The 25469-nt window shown below is 39.1% G+C and overlaps 1 protein-coding gene across 2 annotated transcripts in view; it reads right to left on the bottom strand.

The window, feature by feature from the left end:
* The window catches only part of SYTL5 (synaptotagmin like 5), a 284046-nt gene that overhangs the window by 238016 nt on the left and 20561 nt on the right, over positions 1–25469 (bottom strand). For both annotated transcript variants that reach the window (XM_064278136.1, XM_064278137.1), the window contains exon 2: positions 15371–15580. In XM_064278136.1, coding sequence (XP_064134206.1) covers positions 15371–15580 — 210 coding nt within the window. The remainder of the gene's footprint in view (positions 1–15370; positions 15581–25469) is intronic.

Raw genomic sequence — 25469 nt, 5'->3', positions numbered from 1 at the left:
ATGGTCAGTGAAAAAGAGGAAGACCCTCAGGGAAATGGACTGACACAGTGGCTACAACAATGGGCTCAGCATAGCAAGAGTTGTGAGGATGGTGCAAGACCGGGCAGTGTTTCATTCTATTGTACATAGGGTTGCTATGAATTGGAACCCAAATGACAGCACCTTACAACAAGAACATTGAAGTATACTTTTTTATATAATAAATTCCACTGAATTGCCTTTGCACCTTTTTCCAAAATCAATTGGTCATTTTTCTGTAGCTCTGTTTCTGGGTTTTGTATTCTGAATCATTGATCTATGACTGCACCTAACAACAACATGTGGCAACTGTCAATATCCTCCAGCCAAAGACCACCAGGAACCCACCTGTGTTGAACAAGTTGAGATTACTGCTCATTACAATAAGGGAGAACACACACTGTGAGGACCCATGGGCCATCTCAGTAAGAGGCTGTTAGAAAGGACTAATTGGATTTGGGCTGATGTTAGGTGATTTTGGGGGAGGGTTCAAGGAAGGTCGAAGTAGCTCCAGAACAGGTGCCTTTAGGAGTGGGAAAAATTCTATAATCGGGTATCTTAATAAATCTTACCTAGAAGGAAAAAAAAATTTTTTTAGAAGGAGAGAAGACTAGAGCAAGGCTAAAGCTTTAAATTTGTAAAGCAGCAGCCAACCCACTGCTGTTGAGTCGATTCTAACTCATAGCGACCCCATAGGACAGAGTAGAACTGCCGCATAGAGTTTCCAAGGAGTGCCTGGTGGACTCGAACTGCCGACCTTTTAGTTAGCAGCCACAGCACTTAACCACTACACCATCAGGGTTTCCAAAGCAGCAGCAGTCACTCATATTAGCCAAGATAGGGGAACATTTGGTACTTTGTGGCTTGAAGTGTGCTTGTGTTTGTCTGTGCTTAGATAAGATTATGAGGTGGTCTTGTTTTGTCTCATTTCATCATGTCACAAGTGACATTGTGGGATGTTGGTGTTCTGTGAGATTGTTTACGCCCAAGAGGAGAACACCATGGCCTAACCACGAATGCCAGAAGCAGGCCAGATGAGCTCCTAACAACATCAAGCCCTAGGTATAAGTGTCAGGCCAGTTTCTAGATGTCAGGGGCTGCATTTCTTTCTCAGAACAAAGGACTATATGTTCGCTCTTGCACTCTCTCTGTGTCTGTTCCATCCATCAGTACTATCTCCTTTACTTTACTGACAGGTACTCTTATATTCCATCTACTTCAGTTACCTTTACCAAGTCATTGAAAACAAAAACATCAGGCTCCTTTTCCTTTTAAAAAGGCAAAGATATTCACCAAGACATAGGCAAAATGAGATCTCACAACATGGCATAAATGCAACATCAGCTCACCAATACCATATTAGAAGTATTTCACTTTTTGGTTCCTTGTCATGTCATTTTTATCTTTTGGGTGTTTCTGAGTTAAATTAGGGTGCTAATTAGGAAAAAATGATCATTATGACTGTCTTTGTGTTGGATGGCAACTGCCTCAGTTCACGTAAACATGTGGAATTTCGTAGGTCTCATTAAGATAGCAAAATGAACTAACTGGCTGTGCCAGGGTCCCTTTCAGTGTCTTTCTATATAGTCTTAAATCTAAGCCTTCAGCAGTCAACTTGTTAGACTTGAAGGAGATGGGAGAAAATGCCAGTTGCAGCTCAGCCCTTTTTGGCAGGTAGCATCCCCACATCAGTTCTTGCTGCAGTAATTTCAGTGCCACAGCAATAACATCATTTTACTTTTACCGAATCCAAGGTAAGTGACAATAAAGGTTGTGTTTCCAACTGATTAGAGAATGATTCACTTTCTGACTCATCTCATCTCCTTAGAGGTCAGGGTGGAAATGTCAACTTTATAGTCTATTAAACATGGAGACAGCCCAGTGGTGCTTCAGCGTTCTCTCACAACAAACAAAGGGCATTCACTGCCAATAAAATATCACTCACTCTTCCTTTTCAAAAGCCACCTCATGAATAGCAAACAAGATACTTCCAACGCTGTTAGATAATTGAAATCTCTGGGATTACACAGACTCAAAGCTGGAATACTGGAGAAGTGGTATACTCTGATTTTCAGCTTCAAAAGTGAGGAGGGATTTTGGTATGTCACATTAAACACTCATCGTGTACATTCTCAGCTATTGCAGAAAGATATAACTATAAGACAAGTTGTTGTCACAAAGGTACAAGAATAAATAATCACGCATTAAAAGCTGTTTCTTCCTTAGAACATTTTATGCACCAAGACATAATTTATTGGAGAAACAATAATTTAATAAACTCATCTTCCTCCTTGGGCTGTCAAGCCATTGAGGCTAAACCCGTTGACCCATTGCTGTGGAGTCGATTCCGACTGAGCAGAACTACCCCGTAGAGTTTCCAAGGAGCGCCTGATGGATTCAAACTGCCGATCTTTTGGTTAGTAGCTATAGCACTTAACCACTACGCCACCAGGGTTTCTACTTCCATTGAGGCTAGTCTATATGTTTTATTCATCATTTTATTCTTAGCCCTTAGTGTACTGACAGGTTATCAATAAATGTAGGAGGAATAGATAGATGTGTTGATGGGTGTATTGATGCATGAATTGGATAGGTAGATGGTTGGGTCTATTAAATTATTATTTCATCAATAAAATGAGTACAAGTGATTCAGAAGTTCTGTATTGATGTATTAACATGTCCTAAGGAAGAAATAGAACTTTTAATTTGTGATTATTTATTCTTACCTTTCTGATAACAACACATTTTGTAGTTATAGCCTTCTGTAACAGCTGGAAATTTACTTTATTCAGAAGGCAAATGTATTCGGCATAGTTCATGCTTTTTTTTTTCATTTTTCATTTTTAACTTTATGCCCCTGACTGAAGAAATCAACATTTGTTCTGTAATTTGCTTAATTCAGAAATGCTTTAAGTGGGGTCCTGCCATTCATTCATTTGTTTATCTGTCCATCCATTCTCTATTAATTTAACAAATATTTATTGAGTACCTACTATAGGCACATTTCTAGGCATTGGAGGTACATCAGTGAACAATATAGATAAAAAGTCCCTGCCTCCATGGTCATGGAACTTACATTCTAGTGGAGGATGAGAGGTAGTAAACAAGATAAATAAAAAAATATAAAGCATATAAGTATTAAGGGGGAAAAACAAGAAAGGGGTTGTATTAGTTTGAATAGGCTAGTTCTATAACAAACTACCCTCAAATTCCATTAGCTTAACACATTAAAACTTTATCATTCATACAACCCAAAGCTGATCTGACAAGATTTAGGGGGAAAGTTTGAGTGAATTAGACCTGCAGTTACCATCTGTACTGACTAACAGATGAGCTGATGTCACAACTTTCAATTAGCAATGTGTAAATTCATAAACCTCTTGGGTCTTATTGAAAAGTATGCTTCAGTAATTACAAGTGGCATCTACAAGTAAAAGACAAAACTCCCCTCCCTATGCCAAAGCTTGAGGCAACTCTTACTTCACTGAAGGGTTCTTGAGTCAGTCTGTAGTTAGTCACTGTTGTCTGAAGGGTCCAGGTTATAGAGAAGAGGGTAAAAAGTTCTTGTTTTCACTGTCTATACAATATAAAACCAATTGCCCTGAAGGACTATTCCCTAAGAGCAAATGTGATCCAGAAACAGCTCATGCCTCACAAAGACTGAATTCCAACTGTTGAAATAAGGTGAATCCTTGACTTGACTAAAATAATCTAGATAATCTAGTAGCCCTAGTCTAGTTGCCTGCCAGAATAAAACACTATATTCTTAATAGATACATATCATCGTACGGTGTCTCACTGAGCTTTAAAATTTTTCACAAACTTTAGCGCTCAATAAAAAATTAACAGGCTTATGAGAAAACAAAATGTGACCAAAACCAAGAGAAAAAACGAACAATGGAAAGAACTCCATAGCGGATTCAGACAACAGAGCTCTAATTCATAGGCCTTATGATAACTTTTATGATAACTACAAATAATTTATTCAAGAAATTAAAAGAAGAGAATAAGAATATTGGTAGAATGCTAGAAACCATAACAAAACCAAATGGAAATTCTAAAACTGATCAGCACAATAACTGAATTTAAGAATTAAATGAATGGGTTTAACAGCAATTAGACATGGCTGAATACAGAATTAGTGAACTGAAGACAGGTCTGAGTAAAAGATACAAAATGAATCCAGAGAAAGAAAATGATAGAAAATATAGAAAGGAGCATGAAATATATGAAAGATGTTCAATAAGACTAGGGTACATATATGGAGTCCCTGATGTAGAGGAGAGAGAGGATAGGGAAGAAGCAACATCTGAGGCGATACTGACTGAGAATTTTTCAAATATGACAAATGAGATTAAGGTGCCATTTCAAGCTCTAGAATCTCCAAGAATGATAGCTATAAAGAAAATCTGGCCTAGGCATATTATAGTAATATCTGAAAACCCCAAAAAAGAGAAAAAATATTAAAAAGTAAAAACAAAACAAACAAAAACCCCAATACTATTACCTTCAAAGAAACAAGAATATACTGACAGCTAACTTCCTAACAGAAACATAGAAAATCAGAAGACAATGGAAAAATATCTTCAAATTACTGAAAGAAACTGACAAATAACTTCCAACCTAGAATTTAATATTTAGCCAAAACATGTTTGAAAATTAAGAGTGAAATAAAGCCTCTTAGGAAAAACAAAAATTGAGAATATCCATCACTAGCAAAGCTTCACTAAAGTAAATACTAAAGAATATCCTTTAGGCAGAAGTAAAATGATCCAAGATGGACGCATGGTGATACAGGAAAAAATAAGGAGCAATGGAAAGTGTAACTATGTGAGTAAATCTATGTGAATATTGGCTTTAAAAGACTATAAGGTAACAATAATAATATTGTTTGAATATATATATTATATATACACAATATATATTATACAGACAATACATCATATTTTTACACAAATAATGTACACCTTCTGCATTTGTTTGCTGAATGCACACTCCCCTCTGTGAGGTATTTTTGTAAGCAGGCTATGCCAATTTTTTTTTTTTAACAGCAACATGTTGAAGAGGATTGGCATGGCAGCGCTTGTGAGGGTGCCTTGCGGCAGGAGGGCGGGGCTGGCAAACAAACACAGAAGGTGTGCGTTATTTGCATAAAAACTGGTAACACCCAAATTTAGCTCATATACTGGGAGGGGAGTAAAGAGAGTTGAGTGGCTCTAAGGTCCTTGCATTATCATGGAAGTGTTAAAGTACTAATTTATATTAGACTTCAGTTGGTCAAGAATGAGTGTTGTTCTTTCTACTGTAACCGTTAAACTGGTGATAAAATAATGGAAAATAATAGAGAGGAGACATAAAAAAATACTTAGCAAACCTAAATGAAAGCACATAAGTAGACTAAAAGGAATGTAAAACCCAAAAAACAAACCCAGTGCCATGGAGTTGATTCCGACTCAGAGAGACCCTATAGGACAGAGTAGAACTACCCCATAGAGTTTCCAAGGAGCACCTGGTGGATTTGAACTGCCGACCCTTTGGTTAGCCACTATGCCACCGCAGTTTCCAAAAGGAATATAGATGGGACAAATAGAAAGCAAATAGGTGGTAGATTTTAACCACAACAGGTAATTTCAGCAATGCAAATGAAATAAATATTGCAATTAAAATAGTTATTTTCATACAGGATTTAAAATACATGTGTGGTGCAGATATACACACAATTATATGCCACTTACCAGAGACAGACCTTAAATATAAAGAAATAGAAAGATTAAATGTAAAAGAACGGAAATGAATTTGCCAAGCAAACAGTAACCAAAAGAAAAGAAAACTGGTAAGGCCATACTAATAACAAACAAATTAGCTGTTAAGGATCAAATTGTGCCCCTCAGAAAGATATACTGAAGTCCTAAACCCTGTTCCTGTGACTACGACATTGTTTTGGGAAATAGGGTCTTTCTTTGAAGATGTTACCAGTGAAATCATACCAGGATAGGGTGGGTCATAGTCCTAATCCCTTCTGAGTAGTGTCTTATAAAAGGGGAGAATAGATAAGGAGAGTGGCGTATAGGGAGAAAATGCCATGTGAGGATCCATTTACAAGCCAAGGAATGCCAGAAGATGCTGGGAGGCTGAAAGACACTAAGAACCATTTTCCTTTAGAGTAGACAGAAACAAAGCATCATTTTGTCAAAACCCTAAATTCAGCCTCTTAGCTTCCAGAATTGTGAAAAAAATTTTCTGTTCTTTAAAGCTACCCACTTTACGGTATTTTTGTCATGGCAGCCCTAGGAAACTAAGACAGTAGATGTTAAGGCAAAAAAAAAAGAAAAAATTAGAAGTAAGGAATGACTTTTCCTAATGATAAACGTGTCTACACAGCATTAAAATATCATGAGCCTAAATATGCACCCAAGATGATAAGTTCAAAACACATAAAGCAAATATTAACAAAACTAAAAGAAGAAACAGAAAACCCATAATCATAAATTGAGAGTTTAGCATACCCCTCTCAACAGCTGATAGAATATGCATATAAAAATCAGTAAGAATATGGAAGATTTGGACAACACAATTAACAAAATCATTTAATAGACATGTCTAAGATGTTCCACCACGCATCTGTCAATTTGTGGTGGCTTGCATGTTGCTGTGATGCTGGAAGCTATGCCACTGGTATTTTGAATACCAACAGGGTCACTCATGGTGCACAGGTTTCAGCAGAGCTTTCAGACTGAGACAGACTAGAAAGAAGGACCTAGCAACCTACTTCTAAAAAAAAAAACCCAGTGAAAGATTAGATAGAAACCTTAGGGGCAGTAAGTTTATGTTAATGGGGGAGGAACAACTCAGAAAAGAGGGTGATAATGGTTGCATAACTTAAAGAATGTAATCAATGTCACTAAATTGTACGTGAAGAAACTGTTGAATTAGTGTATGGTTTGCTGTGTATATTCTCTACAACAACAAAATAAATAAAATTATTTAAAAAATTTTTTAAAACTACATAAAGTAAAAAAAAAACTGACCAGTGAAAACCTTATGAATAGCAGTGGAACATTATGTGATATAGTGCTGAAAGATGAGCACCTCAGGTTGGAAGGCACTCACGTATCTGTCAGTTTGTCATACTGTGGGGGCTTGTGTGTTGCTGTGATGCTGGAAGCTATGCCACCGGTATTCAAATATCACCAGGGTCACCCATGGAGGACAGGTTTCAGCTGAGCTTCCAGATTAAGACAGACTAGGAAGAAGCACCTGGCAGTCTACTTCTGAAAAGGATTTAGCCAGTGAAAACCTCATGAAAAGCAGTGGAACACTGTTTGATATAGTACCTGAAGATGAGCCCCTCAGGTTGGAAGGCACTCAAAAGACAACTGGGGAAAGAGCTGCCTTCTCAAAGTAGAGAAGACCTTAATGAGGTGGATGGAGTCAAGCTTTCGGGGCCTTCGTCTGCTGATGTGGCACAACTCATAATGAGAAGAAACAGCTGCAAACATCCATTAATAATCAGAACGAAGTATGAATCTATGAAAATTGGAAGTTGTCAAAAATGAAATGGAACGCATAAACATTGATATCCTAGGCCTTAGTGAGCTGAGACGGACTGGTAGTGGTCATTTTGAATCGGACAATCATATGGTCTACTATGCCGGGAATGACAACTTGAAGAGGAATGGCACTGCATCCATCGTCAAAAAGAACATTTCAAGATCTATTCTGAAGTACAACACTGTCAGTGATAGGATAATATCCATGTGTCTATAAAAAAAATTTTTTTTATAAGGAAAACCAGTTAATACGACTATTATTCAGATTTATGCATCTAGCACTAAGGCCAAAGATGAAGAAACGGAAGATTTTTACCAACTTTTGCAGTCTGAAATTGATCGAATATGCAATCAGGATGCATTGATAATTACTGAAAATTGGAATGCACAAGTTGGAAACAAAGAAGGATCAGTAGTTGGAAAGTATGGCCTTGGTGATAGAAATGATGCCAGAGATCGCAGGATAGAATTTTGCAAGACCAATGATTCCTTTATTGTAAATACCTTCACTCACCAACATAAATGGTGACTGTACACTTGGACCTTGCCAGATAGAATACACAGGAATCAAATCGACTACATCTGTGGGAAGAGATGATGGAAAAGCTCAATATCATCAATCAGAACAAGGCCAGGGGCTGACTGTGGAACAGATCATCAATTGCTCATATGCAAATTCAAGTTGAATCTGAAGAAAATCAGAGCAAGTCCATGAGAGCCAAAGTACAACCTTGAGCATATCCCACCTGAATTTAGAGACCATCTCAAGAACAGATTTGATGCGTTAAACACTAATGACCAAAGACCAGATGAGTTGTGGAATGACATCAAGGACATATACATGAAAAAAGCAAGAGGTCATTAAAAAGACAGGAAGGAAAGACAGGACCAAAATGGATGTCAGAAGAGACTCTGAAACTTGCTCTAGAACATCGACTAGCTAAAGTGAAAGGAAGAAACGATGAAATAAAAGAGTTAAACAGAAGATTTTAAAGGGCTGCACGGGAAGATGAAGTAAAGTATTATAAAGACATGTGCAAAGACCTGGAGATGGAAAAACAAAAGGGAAGAACATGCTTAGCATTTCTCAAGCTGAAAGAACTGAAGAAAAAATTCAACCCTTGAGTTACAATATTGATGGATTCTACGGGGAAAATATTAAACTACTCAGGAAGCATCAAAAGAAGATGGAAGGAATACACAGAGTCACTATACCAAAAAGAATTAGTCAACATTCATCCATCTCAGGAGTACCATATGAGCAGGAACCAATGGCACTGAAGGAAGAAATTCAAGCTTCACTGAAGGCACTGGCAAAAAAATAAGGGTCCAAGAATTGACAGAATACGAATTGAGATGTTTCAACAAACAGATGCAGCGCGGGAAGTGCTCATTCATCTATGCCCCAAAATTTGGAAGACAGCTACCTGGCCAACTGACTGGAAGAGATCTATATTTATTCCTATTCCCAAGAAAGGTGACCCAACTGAGCACGGACATTATCAAACAGTATATATATATTTTTATCATTAATATCACATCCAAGTAAAATTTTGCTGAAGATCATTCAAAAGCAGTTGCAGCAGTACATCCATGGGAAACTGTCAGAAATTCAAGTCGGTTTCAGAAGAGGAAGCAGAACCAGGGATGTCATTGCTGATGTCAGATGGATCTCGGCTGAACGCAGAGAATAACAAAGATGTCTACCTATGTTTTATTGACTATGCAAAGGCATTTGACTATGTGGGTCATAACAAATTATGAATAATGTTGTGAAGAATGAGAATTCTAGAACACTTAACTGTGCTCATGAGGAACCTGTACATAGATCAAGAGGCGGTCGCTCAAACAGGACGAGAGGATACTGTGTGGTTTAAGGTCAGGAAAGGTGTGCATCAGGGTTGTATCTTTCACCATACCTATTCAATCTGTATGCTGAAAAAATAATTTGAGAAGCTGGATCATATGAAGAAGAACGAGGCATCAGGATTGGAGGAAGACTCATTAACAGCCTGCAATACGCAGACGACACAACTTTGCTTGCTGAAAGTGAAAAAGACTTGAAGCACTTATTGATGAAGATCAAAAACCACCTTCAGTATAGATTACACTTCAACATAAAGAAAACAAAAATCCTTACAACTGGACCAGTAAGTAACATCATGATAAATGGGAAAAAGATTGAAGTTGTCAAGGACCTCATTTTACTCGGAGCCACAATCAATTCCCATGGAAGCAGCAGTCAAGAAATCAAATGGCATATTGCATTGGGCAAATCTGCTGCAAAAGACCTCTTTAAAGTGTTGAAAAGTAAAGATGTCATCTTGAAGTTAAGGTGAGCCTGACCCAAGCCATGGTGTTTTCAATCACCTTCTATGCAGGTGAAAGCTGGATGATGAATAAAGAAGACTGAAGAAGAATCGATGCCTTTGAATGGTGGTGTCGGAGAAGAATATTTACTATACCATGGACTGCCAAAAGAACGAACAAATCTGTCTTGCAAGAAGTACAACCAGAATGCTCCTCAGAAGCAAAGATTGCAAGACTACACCTCACATACTTTGGACATGTTATCAGGAGGGATAAGTCCCTAGAGAAGGACAACATGCTTGGTAAAGTAGAGGGTCAGCGAAAAAGAGGAAGACCCTCAATGAGATGGGTTGACACAGAGTTTGCAACAGTGGGCTTAAGCATAACAACAATTGTGAGGATGCTGGAGATCCGGGTAGTGTTTCATTCTAAGTAGGGTCGCTATGAGTTGGAATGCACTCGATGGCACCTAACAACAACGGCAACAAGGAAGACCGGTAAATTTGACTAGTATTCAAATTTACACACCAACCAATAAGGCCAAAGATGAAGAAATTGAAGATTTTTACCAACTTCTGCAGTCTGAAATTGATCAAATGTATAATCAAGACGCATTGATAATTACTGGGGATTGGAATGTGAAAGTTGGAAACAATGAAGACTCGGTAGTTGGAAAATACGGCCTTGGTGACAGAAATGACACCAGAGATCACATGATAAAAATTTTGCAAGTCCAACGATTTCTTCATTGTAAATACCTTTTTTCAACAACATAAATGGCAAGAATACACGTGGACCTCACTGGATGGCAAACATGGGAATCAAATCGACTACATTTGTGGAAAAAGATGATGGAGAAGCTCAATATCATTAGTCAGAACAAGGCTGGGGCTGACTGTGGAACACACCATCAATTGCTCATATGGAAGTTTAAGTTGAAGCTGAAGAAAATTAAAATGAGTCAACAAGAGCCAAAGAATAACCTTGAGTATACCCCACCTGAATTTACAGACCATCTCAAGAATAGATTTGACATACTGAACAATAATGACCGAAGAGCAGGCAAGTTGTGGGATGACATCAAGGACATCATACATGAAGAAAGCAAAAGGTCATTAAAAGGACAAAAAAGGAAAAAAAAAAAGACCAAAATGGATGTCAGAAGAGACTCTGAAACTTGCTCTTAAATGTAGAGTAGCTAAAGAAATGGAAGAAATGATGAAGAGATGGACAGAAGATTTCAAAGGGTGGCTCAAGAAGACAACGTAAAGTATTATAATGAAATGTACAAAGACCTGGAGTTAGAAAACCAAAAGGGAAGAACACGCTGGCATTTCTCAAGCTGAAAGAACTAAAGAAAAAATTCGAGCCTTGATTTGAAATACTGAAGGATTCTACAGGCAAAATATTGAACAATGCAGGAAACATCAAAAGAAGATGGAAGAAATACACAGAGTCACTGTGCCAAAAAGAATTGGTAGATGTTCAGCCATTTCAGGGGGTAGCAAATGATGAAGAACCAATGGTACTGAAGGAAGAAGTCCAAGCTGCACTGAAGGCATTGGCAAAACCCAAGGCTTCAGGAATTGATGAAATACCAACTGAAATGTTTCAATAAACAGATGTAGCCCTGGAGGTGCTCCCATATCTATTCCAAGAAATTTGGAAGACAGCGACCTGGCCAACTGACTGGAAGAGATCCATATTTGTGTCCATTCCAAAGAAAGGTGATCCAACAGACGGCAGAAATTATCAAACAATATCATTAATATCATATGCAAGTAAAATTTTGCTGACAATAATTCAAAAACAGTTTCACCAGAAATTCAAGCCAGATTTAGAAGAGGGGGTGGAACGAGGGATATCACTGCTGATGTCAGTTGGATTTTGGCTGAAAGCAGAGAATTCCAAAAAAATTTTTTTCTGTGTTTTATTGACTATGCAAAGGCATTCGACTGTGGGGATCATAACAAATTATGGATAACACTGCCAAGAATGGGAATCCCAGAACACTTAACTGTGCTCATGAGGAACCTGTACATAGATCAAGAGGCGGTTGTTTGGACAGAACAAGGGGATACTGAGTGGTTTAAAGTCAGGAAAGGTGTGTGTCAGGGTTGTATCCTTTCACATACCTATTCAATCTGCATGCTGAGCAAATAATCCGAGAAGCTGGACTATATGAAGAAGAATACAGCATCAGGGTTGGAGGAAGACTCATTAACAACCTGCAATATGTAGATCACACAACCTTGCTTGCTGAAAGCAAAGAGGACTTGAAGGACTTACCAATGAAGATCAAAGACAACAGCCTTCAGTATGGGTTACACCTCAACATAAAGAAAACCAAAATCCTCACAACTGGACCAATAAGCGACATCATGATAAATGAAGAAAATCTGGAGTCGTCAAGGATTTCATTTTACTTGGATCCACAATCAACACCCATGGAAGCAGCAGTCAGGAAATCAAACAATATATTGCCTTGGGCAAATCTGCTGCAAAAGACCTCTTTAAAGTGTTAAAAAGCAAAGATGTCACTTTGAGGACTAAGGTGCGCCTGATCAAAGCCATGGTATTTTAAATTGTCTCAAACGCATGTGAAAGCTGGACAATGAATAAGGAAGGCCGAAGAAGGATTAATGCCTTTGAGTTACGGTGTTGGCAAAGAATATTGAATATACCATGGACTGCCAGAAAAGTGAACAAATCTGTCTTGGAAGAAATACAGCCAGAATTCTCCTTAGACGCAAGGATGGTGAGACTTCGTTTTACATACTTTGGACATGTTATCAGGAGGGACCAATCTCTGGAGAAGGACATCATGCTTGATAAAGTAGAGGGTCAACAAAAAAGAGCAAGACCCGCAATGTGATGGATTATGACAGTAGCTGCAAGAACAGGCTCAAATATAGCAATGACTGCTGGGATGGTATAGGACCAGGCAGTGTTTCATTCTGTTGTGCCTGTGCAACTCAAGGCACCTAATAACAACAACAAGACACTCAAATCAACAACTGCAGAATTCAGATTCTTTTCAAGGGTACAAGGTACAAGGGTACAATTTAACAAAACTGGTCATTTGCTGGGCCATATTTCAAAGGGTCAAAATCATACAGAGTATGTTCTCTGACCACAGTAGAATAAAACTAGAAATCAATAACATAAAGGCATACAGAAAATTCCCATGAAATGAGAAATAAGAAAGTTCTAAATAACTTATGAGTCAATGAAAATTAGAAAACAGATTGAAATGAATGATCCTAAAATAAATGTTATCAATATGTATAGGATGCTGCTGAAGCAGTGATTACAGGCAAATTTATAGCCTTAAATGCCTACATTAGAAAAGAACAAAAGCTTAAAAATCAAGTATCTAAGCATTTGGCTTAAAATAGTAGTTAAAAAAAATTAAATTCCAAGAAACTAAAATGAAGGAAACTAACAAGGGAGAAATTAATAATATAAAAAACAGATATACAATACAGCAAAATAAATAAATAAAAGCTATACCACCAGCCTACTTTGCATATTAGCTAAAGAACAAAACTGAAGTAGCTCCTGAATTTCCTCCATGCCTACTTCTGAGAAAGGATGAAGGAAGAGAACCTTACCATTCACCTCTCCGTTTAGCTTGCAGGACTGCAGTGGGCGTGGATTGCACTTTGCAGCATTTGGGTGCAAATCAAGAGTCATTATTTTCTAAGTTAAACTGGAGTCTAAGCATGATGAAGTCTATGACCCCTGGGTAACAAAATTCTCAGCCCTTTGAGAAATCTCCCCATCATCAACTTGTATGTTTTCTCCTTCCGGAAGTCCCTTCATCTCCTCTACTATCCTCTACTATGGGAACCCAAAAAACCCAGTGCCGTCAAGTCGATTCCGACTCATAGCGACCCTATAGTACAGAGTAGAACTGCCCCATAGTGTTTCCGAGGAGCTTTTTACTATGGGAGGTACCTCCTAATTTCATCTCAAGGCCACTGAGTGTTGATATCTTTACTGAGGTTGGCGTGGGGGATGCTCACTACTCTGGTTTTTTTTTTTTTTCCCCCTCACTAACTCATCCTTTTATAGGGGATAAGAGGCTATCTTAGGAGGATAAGTGAATAATGTGATAGTAGGAATGACCTTCCATTTCTAACTTTTCTCAGTGAGGACCGTATTTTGTCGAGGACTCCTATGGCGACTGTATTGTTTAACCAATGTTATTTTTCATATTCTCTTTCAAAAAGGTGATCCTAATACAGCAATTCATACTATGTTTCAACATTGGAATGAGATAAACAGTTCTAAAAATATATACACCATTTGAATTCTTTGATTACTTTTTTCGTTTACATTGCTTTGATTTACTTACGCAACCATCCTCAATTCCTTGTCCCATATAAATATAAATAGATTCCTTTTAATACTTCCTTCCTTTCATTAGCAAACATCTTTTGCCAGGGCTAGGGGGATGAATGCTGATGAAATCATTGGCATATGGCTTACAACACAGCCTTTGTATTCATTTTCTAAACTAAGTTTAGATATCTGCATGCAAATCAGAATGCAAAAATAATGCTGGACAGATTCTTGTCTTTTTCCCACATTATCAAATAATTTACTTTGATTGGTTCCTCACATACCCGCCCCCCAACCCAAAACCCTTGCTGTCGAATCAATTCCAACTCATAGCAACCCTATAGGAGAGAGTAGAACTGCCCCATAGGGTCTCCAAGGAGTGGCTGGTAGATTCAAACTGCTGACCTTTTGGTTAGCAGGCAAGTTCTTAACCACTGTGCCTCCTGTTTCCTCATATGCCTGTCTAGAAAAAAGAATCAATAATGCACTCTGCTTCCTTTTTGAAAGTAACACAATTCACATGTGACTCAAGTCTGCGATGCCAAATACCCTGTTTTAGATCTGGGAACTTCCTGGAAATTTTGTTTCAGGGAGGAGCCATAAGTTTCTTAAATCCTGCTTGTCATCCCAAATGTCTAAGAATGTCTCAGGAGAATTATCTGTGCCTTCTGAGAGAGGACACATGAAACCAAGAGGGGATATAAGAGGGTAGAAATCTTGTGGATGGTTTTCAAATGCAGAAAGAGGCCTGGTTCGATAAGACTTCCAATTCTACTGTTTTGTAATTTTTTTTTAATAAACATACTTTGCTCTCCCTGTCTGTCTCTCTGTCACACACACGTACACACACACATTAGAATCCTGCCAAGGCATTGTTGAGGCTGTTGTCCTTGGACTATACTTTTAGCCCCACTCTGTCCCTAAGTTCGGAAACCCTGGTGATATAGTGGTTAAGAGCTATGACTGCTAATCAAAAGGTCAGCAGTTCAAATCTACCAATCACTCCTTGCAAACTCTATGGAGCGGTTCTAGACTGTATTTTTTTTACCCCTAAGTTTAAAATATTCTTTTCTTTCTAAATTTCCCCTACTCAAAACTCTTCAGTCATCAAATCTTCGTTTTTCACACAAAGGCAAGAAACTCACGCGACTTTGTCACAGACAGTGCACTTCCAGCTGCCATCGAGGCCTGTGACACGACACTCGCTGCACACCCTCAGTGAGCAGGCCTGGCACGGGTCTCCCCGGTCAAATATTAAGCCCAGGTTTCTCTGACAGTGAACACAGACTCTACTGGTTTCCTGTTGAATCTTCCCACCTCTACGTTTTGCTTCTAAGAGTTCGTTTTTCAACTTCCTGGAAGGAGAGAAAAAAATCACTTAAAAAATAAAACAAAACAGAAAAGCAGAGCTACTTTCTTTAAGAAATGTTTTCATTTGGAAGAATAGTTGAAATAACCAAGGAGTTGGAGCCAAATACTTTCAGGAATATGGTAGTTGAGGTTTGAAGCCACCCAGAGACACCTCAGAAGAAAGATCTAGTGATCTGCTTCTGCAAGGTCACAGCCTTGAAAATGCTATGGAGCAGTTCTACTCTGCAACACATGGGATTGCCATGAGTTGGAATCGACTTGATGGCAACTGGTTTGGTTTGGTTTTCCACTAGTCCCACCAGTAGAATTTCTTCACGTTCTACTCTAACTTCTTTGGGTATGTTTGATACCATAACATTGCAGCATGACCTTAGTCTAGAGGTATGCACAGTACCACATTCTTTACCTATCTAGATATATGAGATGAGGCAAATGTGTGAAACCAAACAGCATAATTGGTCCTTTCCTTCAGTGATTCAGTGATGATTGTGCCCGTAAGGTGTTACCCACCATTTCAGACCAAATGCTTCTGCTTAGCATTCGAGCATTCCCAGCAATTTCCACACACCTATGTGCTGTACGGTCAGAAATACCTACATTTGAGTCCGGGCTCCCCCATGAATTAGCTGTACAACCCTAGGAAATGATTTACCCACTCAGCCTCAGGTTCTTCATTTCTACAATGGAAATAATAATATTCTTCCGTGTTTTTAAAAAGATCAAATGAGATAATATATGTAAAGTTCCTAGCGTGGTGCCTGGCACATAGGTATCAAATAAATGATAGATTGAGCTCCTTTCTTTCACTGCCTGATATGTAATCTGTACCCTTTAGAAATTTACTATCCAAAGTGTGGCCCTCATTTCAGCAAAATCAGCATCACCTGGGAGCCTGTTGGAAATGCAGAGTTTCAGGCTCTGCTTCAGACCTACTGGGTCAGAGTCTACAGTTTGACAAATATGTCCAAGTGATTTGAGTTTGAGAAGCACAGCTTTGGAACATTTGTTCTGAAACTTGGCTGTACATTGGAATCACCTGGGAAGATTTCTTATAGCAAAGACACTGATTCCTGGGTCTCATCTCATCTCATCCCCACAGATTCTGATGTAACTGGCTTGGGGTGTGGCCTGGGCAATGGTATTTTTTTAAGTTTCGCTATTTTATTCTAATTTACAGCCAAATTTGAAAAACACTGTTCTAGAAGACGGAGCCCTGGTGGTGTAGTAGTTAAGAACCTGGCTGCTAACCAAAAGGTCAGCAGTTCTAATCCACCAGCTGCTCCTTGGAAACCCTATGGGGCAGTTCTACTCTGTCCTATAGGGTTGCTATGAGTCGGAATCTACTCGATGGCAACAAGTTTGTTTTTATTCTTGGTTCTAGAAGACAGGTTCATTCCCACTTACATGCTTCACATTCCTTTATGCTATCCATCTTCAATACCTTATTCAACACAAAATTTGCTGGTTCCAGAAAAATAAAACACATCAGAATCATCCCACATACTTCATACTGTCTCCTTTTACATTTGTGGTACTGTATTTTGTTACACTCAACTACACTAGCATCTCCCCAAAGTTAGGTACGATGACTTTAGGTTCTTGTATATATTGCCAAGGACCCAATTCCATGGCAGGTTATAAAGCATTTAAATGTTTAAAGCTATTCATTATCTCTTTTGATTCTTCAAACCAGGGCTTTGAATTGGTTGTTTTTGGTTTGATCCACTGCTGAGAATTTGCATTCTGACCCCCAGATATACTGAATCAAATCTAAATTTTAAGAAGATTCTGATTCGGTATATCTGGGTTGAACTGAAAATAACTGATTCAAAGACCTGCTTCAAACTAACTTGTGAGGTAATCATGCAGGTACTATGAGTCTCATGGTAGAGAGAGAATGTAGTATAGATGGAACTATAAACCAGGTCTCTTAATTTCCAGCCTAAGGGTACGTTTATAACTGGAGAATTTTTAAAGTGATGCGTAAGATTTCCAGTCTTTGATTCACTGACTCATTCATTCATTCACCAAAAAGCATTTATTGAGTGCCTATTGTGTGTTAGTCATTCTGGTATTTAGAGAAAAATATCAGTCAAAACAGGACATCTATTAAGGCTCCCTTTATCCTTGATGTCAATGAATAAAGGAACAAATCACACAGGGTGACTCATATTGCAACAGGCAGCCATACAAAGCATCCTTAAGCCCTCCACTCTCGTCCATCTAAGCCCAAATGACAAGAACCTACAACACGTGTTTTCCTAGTCTCTGATTTAGAGCTTACAAGTACCCTTATGTCCTCAAAGAGAGAAGGTGGCTCATGAAGTTGAGAGTAAGAAAAATATCACACGACTTACTTTTGAAAACTTACAAAAGTTACAGACTTTTAGATAACAGAATGAGTTCTCATTTGAAGACCACAATTGTTGTATTATTTGTGTATCACAACAGATGTTCGAACACCTCTGTGCATAGGAGAAAACATTGCCTATTCAAAATCTATAGGAATTCATGCAATACTGATAAAGCGAACAAAAAGAGTACAACAGAGACAGCAATCCTAGATAATAGCCCTATTTCAGTAGGCTGGTGGTCCAAAGAGTATTAAACTGATAAAATGGGGTCCAGGCAAGCAGGATATTCCAGAGACAAATTGTCCCTGGAAAATATTCTATCGTCATATATACCTAAAGTTTAACCACTTATTGGCTCCTTAAACTAGAGTAGCTGAGACTACTGGGAGAATTTATGGCCACAAAACCAAGCTTTACATTGCATCTTTCTTTGTGGTCCACTGACAGGACTTAATTTAGCAATCAGATTACATTCAGTTTACAGTTACAATGTCTAAAAGGACTAATTCAGAAATTTCTAAGGCAATTGGTGCTAATGGTACCACATATTCTGGCAGCTGTCTCAGGGACAGGAGGGGAAAACTGGGAAGAAGTTCATAGCCTGGCACAAAATATTAAAGGGTTTATTGATTTTTCCAACCTCTCTTTGAAACTGATCTAATTCAATCATACTATGAGAATCCATGTTAAGTGGACACGGCCATCTCTCAGACACTCAAGAAGAGGAAGAAGGGCATTGCCAGAGTAATTGCAGCCAGGAAAAGAAAAAGGGAAATTGTACCAAAGAGAAAGGGACTATAGGGAGCTAGAAGAGAGGAATAAGATGAGAGGTGCCTCTGCCCTCTGCTTTACTACTAGGACTTCCAAAGCAAGATGGACCTCATTTGGCTCCTACATTGCTGGCCAAGTCTCAGGAAGGTATCTGAGGAAAGTGAGCTTCTGGTTGCAAGCACAGTAACTGCTCATCCCTGTTATAAACAGGGAAGCCCACATCAACTAGAAATGCTCCTGGTTCCAAGTAATAGGATTAAAAAACGAGTTTCATTTTTTTCACATAACAAGAAATCCAGAGTTAGGCAGTTGCTGGCATTTGTTCAGCTGCAAAATAATGTCATAAAGGGCTCAATATACTTTCATCCTTCTGCTCCCTATCCTCAAAGCGTAGCTTATCAATCTTATGCGAGATGGCTAAGACTGCTCCAGCATAGCACCCATGTTTAAGAGGAAAGGAAGGGGGCAGGGTGGTGTTAGCTGCACCTGCCTCTTAACAGAAAAGCAAAACCTGGCCTAGAAGTCCTCCCATCAGACTTCACGACCAGACACAACCACTAGCTGTAAGGGAGGCTGGAAAAGTGAGCTCTCACTCTGTTTAGTGGAAAAAGGCCAAGGATAAGGGGTAAGGAATGATTCCCTTTCATGAAGGATTACCTTACATAGCATGTATTCTCCACGAGGCAACCGTCCTCTTAACCTGCAGGCAGCCGCTAACTCCAACATATCCTACTTCTCACTTCACAATATTTCTGTGCTCACTTTATAGGGAAGAATAAAGCAGAGAAGAATCAAGCCTGTATTGTACAAAAAAGCAGACCCTAGAAGATCTGCTTCTTTGGTTTGTTGCATGCATCACCCAAATTTCTTTTAATAGCTTTAGTACTGGGGGCAAGGATGGTCTTGGTTAGTTTTAAGCCACTCATTTAATCATCACAACAACCCTATGAAGTAAGTACTCTCCAACTACATCAGCTGCCCATTCCCTGTCCTTGTTACCATTTTCTACCATCTTCTCTATCACTTGCCCCCATCCTTTCAATATTTTCACACAGTCTTATTTCCCTCTGCAGCAGGCTGAATAATGGCCACTCAAAGATATCAGGTCCTAATGCCTGAAGCCTGTATGTTACCTTGTTTGGAAAAAGGATTTTTGAATACGTGATTAAGAATCTTGAGATGGGGAGATTTTTCCTGTATTATCCAGGTGGGCCCTAAATGCATATAAGAGACAGGCACAAGGAGATTTGACACACACACACACACACACACACACACACACACACACACATGAGAAGGTGATGTGACCACAGAAGCAGAAATTAGAGTGATGTGGCCACAAGGCAAGGAATGCCTGAAGCCAACACAAGTGGGAAGAGGCAAAGAAGGGATCCTTCCCCAGAGCCTCCAGAGGAACTGTGGCCCTGCTGACACCTTGGCTATAAAAGCCTATTGAAATGGATTTCAGGTAAATTTGTTGCTTGAGGCTGCCAAGTTTGTGGTAATTTGTTACTGCAGCAACAGGAAACTAATACACCCTCCTTCTGGTATCATTTCGTGCAGCACAACACACCCTTAATCCCGGGCTGTCAGTTCTTTGACCATCTCACCTTCTTCTTTGACATCTTTATTTTCTTCTTTGACCTCCTTATTTCTTCCTGTCTATGTGATTCATCCACTCCTATGGGTAAACCCTGGCACTTGTCAGCTCCAGTAACTGCATTACCTCCAAAATCACAAATTCAAACGTCTCACGTTCTGACAATAGGATCATTTTATTGCAGCTCATTTACTCAAGTCTCCACCGCAACCATTCTTCAATTCCAATCAGCTCTTCACTTCCTCATTATCCATCAGTCCTCCTCCCAACCTCACTTCCTCTTGGAGCCAGGGCAGAGGGAGCCCTGCCTGAAAGTGTGCCTTTCCTACCCTACAAACATGCTGGAGGTCTCAGATCACCTTTTTGGGCATTCATGTGACTTAACAGATCAAGAAGACATCAAGAGACATATGTTATCAGCTTCAGGTGGAGAAATGGTAATGTCTAACAGAAAAAGGACCTCCTTATCCCATCACCAAATATAGCAGGCAATGATGCGAGTGGAGCCTTTCCGTTCCCTTTTTTGCAACATAAGCACGCCCAGGTTTTTGGAAGAAGAAAAAGAGAGAAGGAGATGGAACTGAAAAAGAAGAGAAAGCCCATCATCACTTTCCTTCTCTGTGGCTCACTGCAGTGGCTTCAAGTGCTGTGTGAGTTTGGGGGTACAGGGGAAGGAGATTAAACCGGACAGTAATAAATAATAATAAAAATAGTATCTAAAATACTTGGAAAATTTACCTCAAATAAGATGGTTTTAAACTGGAGACCACAATCCAGTCTCACCTGTTGTTGTTGTTAGGTGCCATTGAGTTGGTTCCGACTCATAGTGACCCTATGTACAGCAGAATGAAACACTGCCTGGCCCTGTGCCATCATCACAATCATTGTTATGTTTGAGCCCACTGTTGCAGCCGCTGTGTCAATCCATCTCGTTGAGGGTCTTCCTCTTTTTCGTTGACCCCCTACTTTACCAAGCATGATGTCCTTCTCCAGGGACTGGTCCCTCCTGATAACATGTCCAAAGTACGTGAAATGAAGTCTCACCATCCTCTCTTCCAAGGAGCACTCTGGCTGTATTTCTTCCAAGATAGACTTGTTCATTCTTCTAGCAGTCCATTCAATAGTCTTCCTCAACACCATAATTCAAAGGCATCAATTCTTCTTCCGTCTTCCATACTCATTGTCCAGCTTTTGCACGCATATGAGGCGATTGAAAATATCATGGTTTGAGTCAGGTGCACCTTAGTCCTCTAAGTGACATCTTTGCTTTTTAACACTTTAAAGGGATCTTTTGCAGCAGATTCACCCAGTGCAATATCTTGTTTGATTTTCTGACTGCTGCTTCATGGGTGTTGATTGCGGACTCAAGTAAAATGAAATCCTTGACAATGTCAACCTTTTCTCCATGTATCATGATGTTGCTTATTGATCTAATCTCACCTAGACTATTGAAAAGGTGCCTATTTGGTCTCCCTGCTTTTTTTTTTAATTGTGGTATATATATACATATATAACAAAACATTTGCCGTTTCAACATTCTTCACGTGTACAATTCAGTGACATTGTTCATCATGCTGTGTAACCATCACCGTTCTCCATTTCCAAATGTTTCCATCACTCTTAACAGAAGTACACTGTCGCCTAAGCAATGATTCCCCTTTCGCCCTTCCTACTATCCACCCTGGTATCTACTAATAAACTTAGGTCTGTATACACTTGCCTATTCTAGTTATTTCGTATAAAAGGAATCATACAATATTTGTCCCTTCCACTTTCTTCTTAACTCCCCTTGCGTCTATTCTCCATGGCATAGTTGGTGCCAATACTCTTAAAGTATTTCTCATATCGTGCTGTCCTTCTGCTTAAAATCCTTTATTTCCCTTTATACTCTGAATAAAATCCAAACCTCTTTCCCACAGCTGATGAAGACCTGCATGATCTAGACCCTGATGTCCCTTCCTCCCGCTGGTCCTCTTTTATCTACTCAGTGCTTCCCAGCACCATTGGTCTTTAAGTTTCTCAAATATGCCAACTTCTTCCTCACTTCGGGGCCTTTTCACATAATGTTTCTTCAGCTGGAACTGACTTCCCTCCGTACTCCTTCACCAAACACCATGGTCATTAGCCCATTCACTAAATATTTTCAGTTCTCCTGACTTCTGGGAACATGGTGGGATTGCATATTCCTGTGCTTTTGACGTTAGATGTGGTCATGTGACTTTCACTGGCCCATGAAATGTGGTATGTGATTCTAGGTTAAAATTCTCCTTTCCAAAGAGACTGGCAATATCCCAAATGATGTCGTCTCTGTAAGTCTGGGTGTTGGGAATTTTACCTCAAATAAGAGTGTTTTAAACCGGAGACCACAATCCAGGCTCACCTAGGCTATTGAAAAGGTGCCTATTGGGTCTCCCTGCTTTCTTTTTTTTTTCCTATATTTTATTTATTTTGTTGTTCTTGAGAATATACAGAGCACAACATACACCAATTGAACAGTTTCTACATGTACCATTTAATTACACTGATTCCTTGAGTTGTACAACCTTTCTTACTCTCCGTTTATGAGTTGTCCCTTGCTCATTAACATAAACCCACTGGCCCCTAAGGTTCCTATCTAATCTTCAAAATTGCTGTGGCCACTTTTATCCCATATAGTTTGTAAAAGACCATAATGCTCAGGGCAGGCCTTTTTTTTTTGAACATTTTATTGTGTTTTAAGCGAACATTTACACAGCAAATGAGTTTCCCATTCAACGATTCATACACAAATTGTTCCCTGACATTGGTTGCTAGTCCTGCAAAGCGTCAGCAGTCTCCCCATTTCCATCCCTCCAGTTTCCCTGCCACTCCTTGCCTCCTCATCTTTGCTTTTGGGCAAATATTGCCCATTTGATCTCATATAGTTGATTGTTCTAAGGAGCATAGTCCTAACTGGTGCTATTGTTTATTTTTTAGGCCAATCTATTATTTGGCTGAAAGGTGACCTCTGGAAGTGGCTTCAGTTCCAGGTTAAAAGGGTGTCTTAGGGTGCTAGTCTCAGGGGTTCCTTCAGTCTGCATCAGTCAAGTAAATCTGGTCTTTTTATGAATTTGAGTTTTTTTCTAAATTTTTCTCCCATTCTAATTGGGGCTTTCTATCGTGTCCCTGGTCAGAGTGGACAGTAGTAGTAGTCAGGCACCATCTAGTTCTGCGTGTCTCAGGCTAGAGGAGGCTGTGGTTCATGTGGACTAATTGCTTCCTTGAGTTTTTGGTTTCCTTCACTTTCCTTTGGTCGATGGAAAGAGACCAATAGTTATATCTTGGATGGCCACTCGCAAGCTTTTAAGACCCTAGATGCTACTCACCAAACTAGGATGTAGAACATTATCTTTATGAACTATGTTATGCCAATTGACCTGAATGTCCTCTGAGATTACAGTCCTTAGCCTTTAAGGCCAGTAACCCAGTCCCACGAGGTGTTTGGATATGTGTGAGAAGTTTCCATAACTGTGCCCCCATGTACTCTATTATATACATATGAATATATAAGCAGCACATACAAATATGTATATAAAATTGCCCACAACTATACCTATTTGTGCGCACGCATGTATTCCCATATACCCTTCCTCACCTATATAGCATACATATCTATCTATGTAATCACTCACAAATTTTTTGGTTATTACTGTCGTTACAGAATTGTATATGTTGTCCTTTAATCTTGCATACCTCTCAGTATCTTCATTTACCTTGGTCATGCTGTGCAGACTTCCCCTATATTGTGTATTGACTTTCCCTTCACCAGAATTAACACGTGTCTGCTATCTAGTCAGTGATTCTTCCTCCCTCTCTCATCCCTGGTAACCATCAAAAAAACACAGCTTTCTGTGTGTAAACCTATTCTTGACTTTTTATAAAAGTGGTATCATATGGTATTTGCCCTTTTGGAATTATCTTATTTCACTTATCATAAATGTCCTCCAGACTCATCCATGTTTCATGGACTCATCATTATTCTTTATTAGAAAAAAAAATAAAAAATCATTGCCATCGAGTTGATTCTGACTCATAGCGACCCTAAAGGACAGAGTAGAACTGCCCCATATTCTTTATAGTTGCATAATATTCTACTGCATGTATGTACCACATTTTGTTTATCCATTCGTCCGTTGATGGATATTTAATTTGTTCCCATTTTTTGCTATTGTGAATAGTGCCGCAATGAACGTAGGTGTGCATAAGTCCATTCGTGTCACTGCTCTTATTTCACCTAGGACTGGGATTACTAGATCACATAGTATTTCTATTTCTAGCTTTTTGAGGAATCACCATACTGTCTTCCATAGTGGTTGTACCGTTTTAAAATCCCATCAGCAGTGTATGAGCTCCAATCTCCTCACAACCTCACCAGCATTTGTTGTTTTCTATTTTTTTGACCAGTGCAATTTTTATGGGAGTGAGACAGTATCTCGTTGTAGTTTTGATTTGCATCTCTCTAGTAGCTAATGGAAACCCTGGTGGTGTAGTGGTTAAGTGCTACAGCTGCTAACCAAAAGGTCAGCAGTTTGAATCCACCAGGCGCTCCTTGGAAACTCTATGGGGCAGTTTTACTCTGTCCTATAGTGTCACTATGAGTCGGAATCGACTTGGCGGCAACAGCTTTGGTTTTTGGTTTAATAATAGCTCATGATCTCGAACATCTCTTCATGTCTTCATTGATGAAGTGTCTGTTCATGCCTTTTGCCCATATATTGACTGGATTGTCATTTTGTTGTTGAGGTCTTGAAGTTTTCTATATATTTTAGAGATTAGATCAAGGCAGACCTTTTTTACTAGTTAAGCTAAAGTGCTGTTTGTTTTTAAGAAGACTTCAGGGGATATTTTTGGTTTAAGGTTTAAAGATTATCTCAGGACATATAGTTTCAGGGGTTTGTCTACCCCTGAAACTCCAGAAAATCTAGAATCCATGAGAATTTGAAATTCTGTTCTGCATTTTCTCCCTTTTGATCAGAATTCTTCTATGGAATATTTCATCAACATGTTCAGAATGGTAAACAGGAATCACTCAGTTCTGGTCTCATGGCAAAGGAAGCTGTTGTTCATGTAGGCAACTAACCACACATTCTATATCCTCCTATTCCTGACTCTCCTTCTTCCTCTGTTGCT

Source organism: Loxodonta africana, chromosome X (assembly GCF_030014295.1).
Source record: "Loxodonta africana isolate mLoxAfr1 chromosome X, mLoxAfr1.hap2, whole genome shotgun sequence".
Taxonomy (NCBI): domain Eukaryota; kingdom Metazoa; phylum Chordata; class Mammalia; order Proboscidea; family Elephantidae; genus Loxodonta; species Loxodonta africana.
Note: the sequence above shows the minus strand (reverse complement) of the source record. Positions and strands in the feature narration are given on the sequence as shown.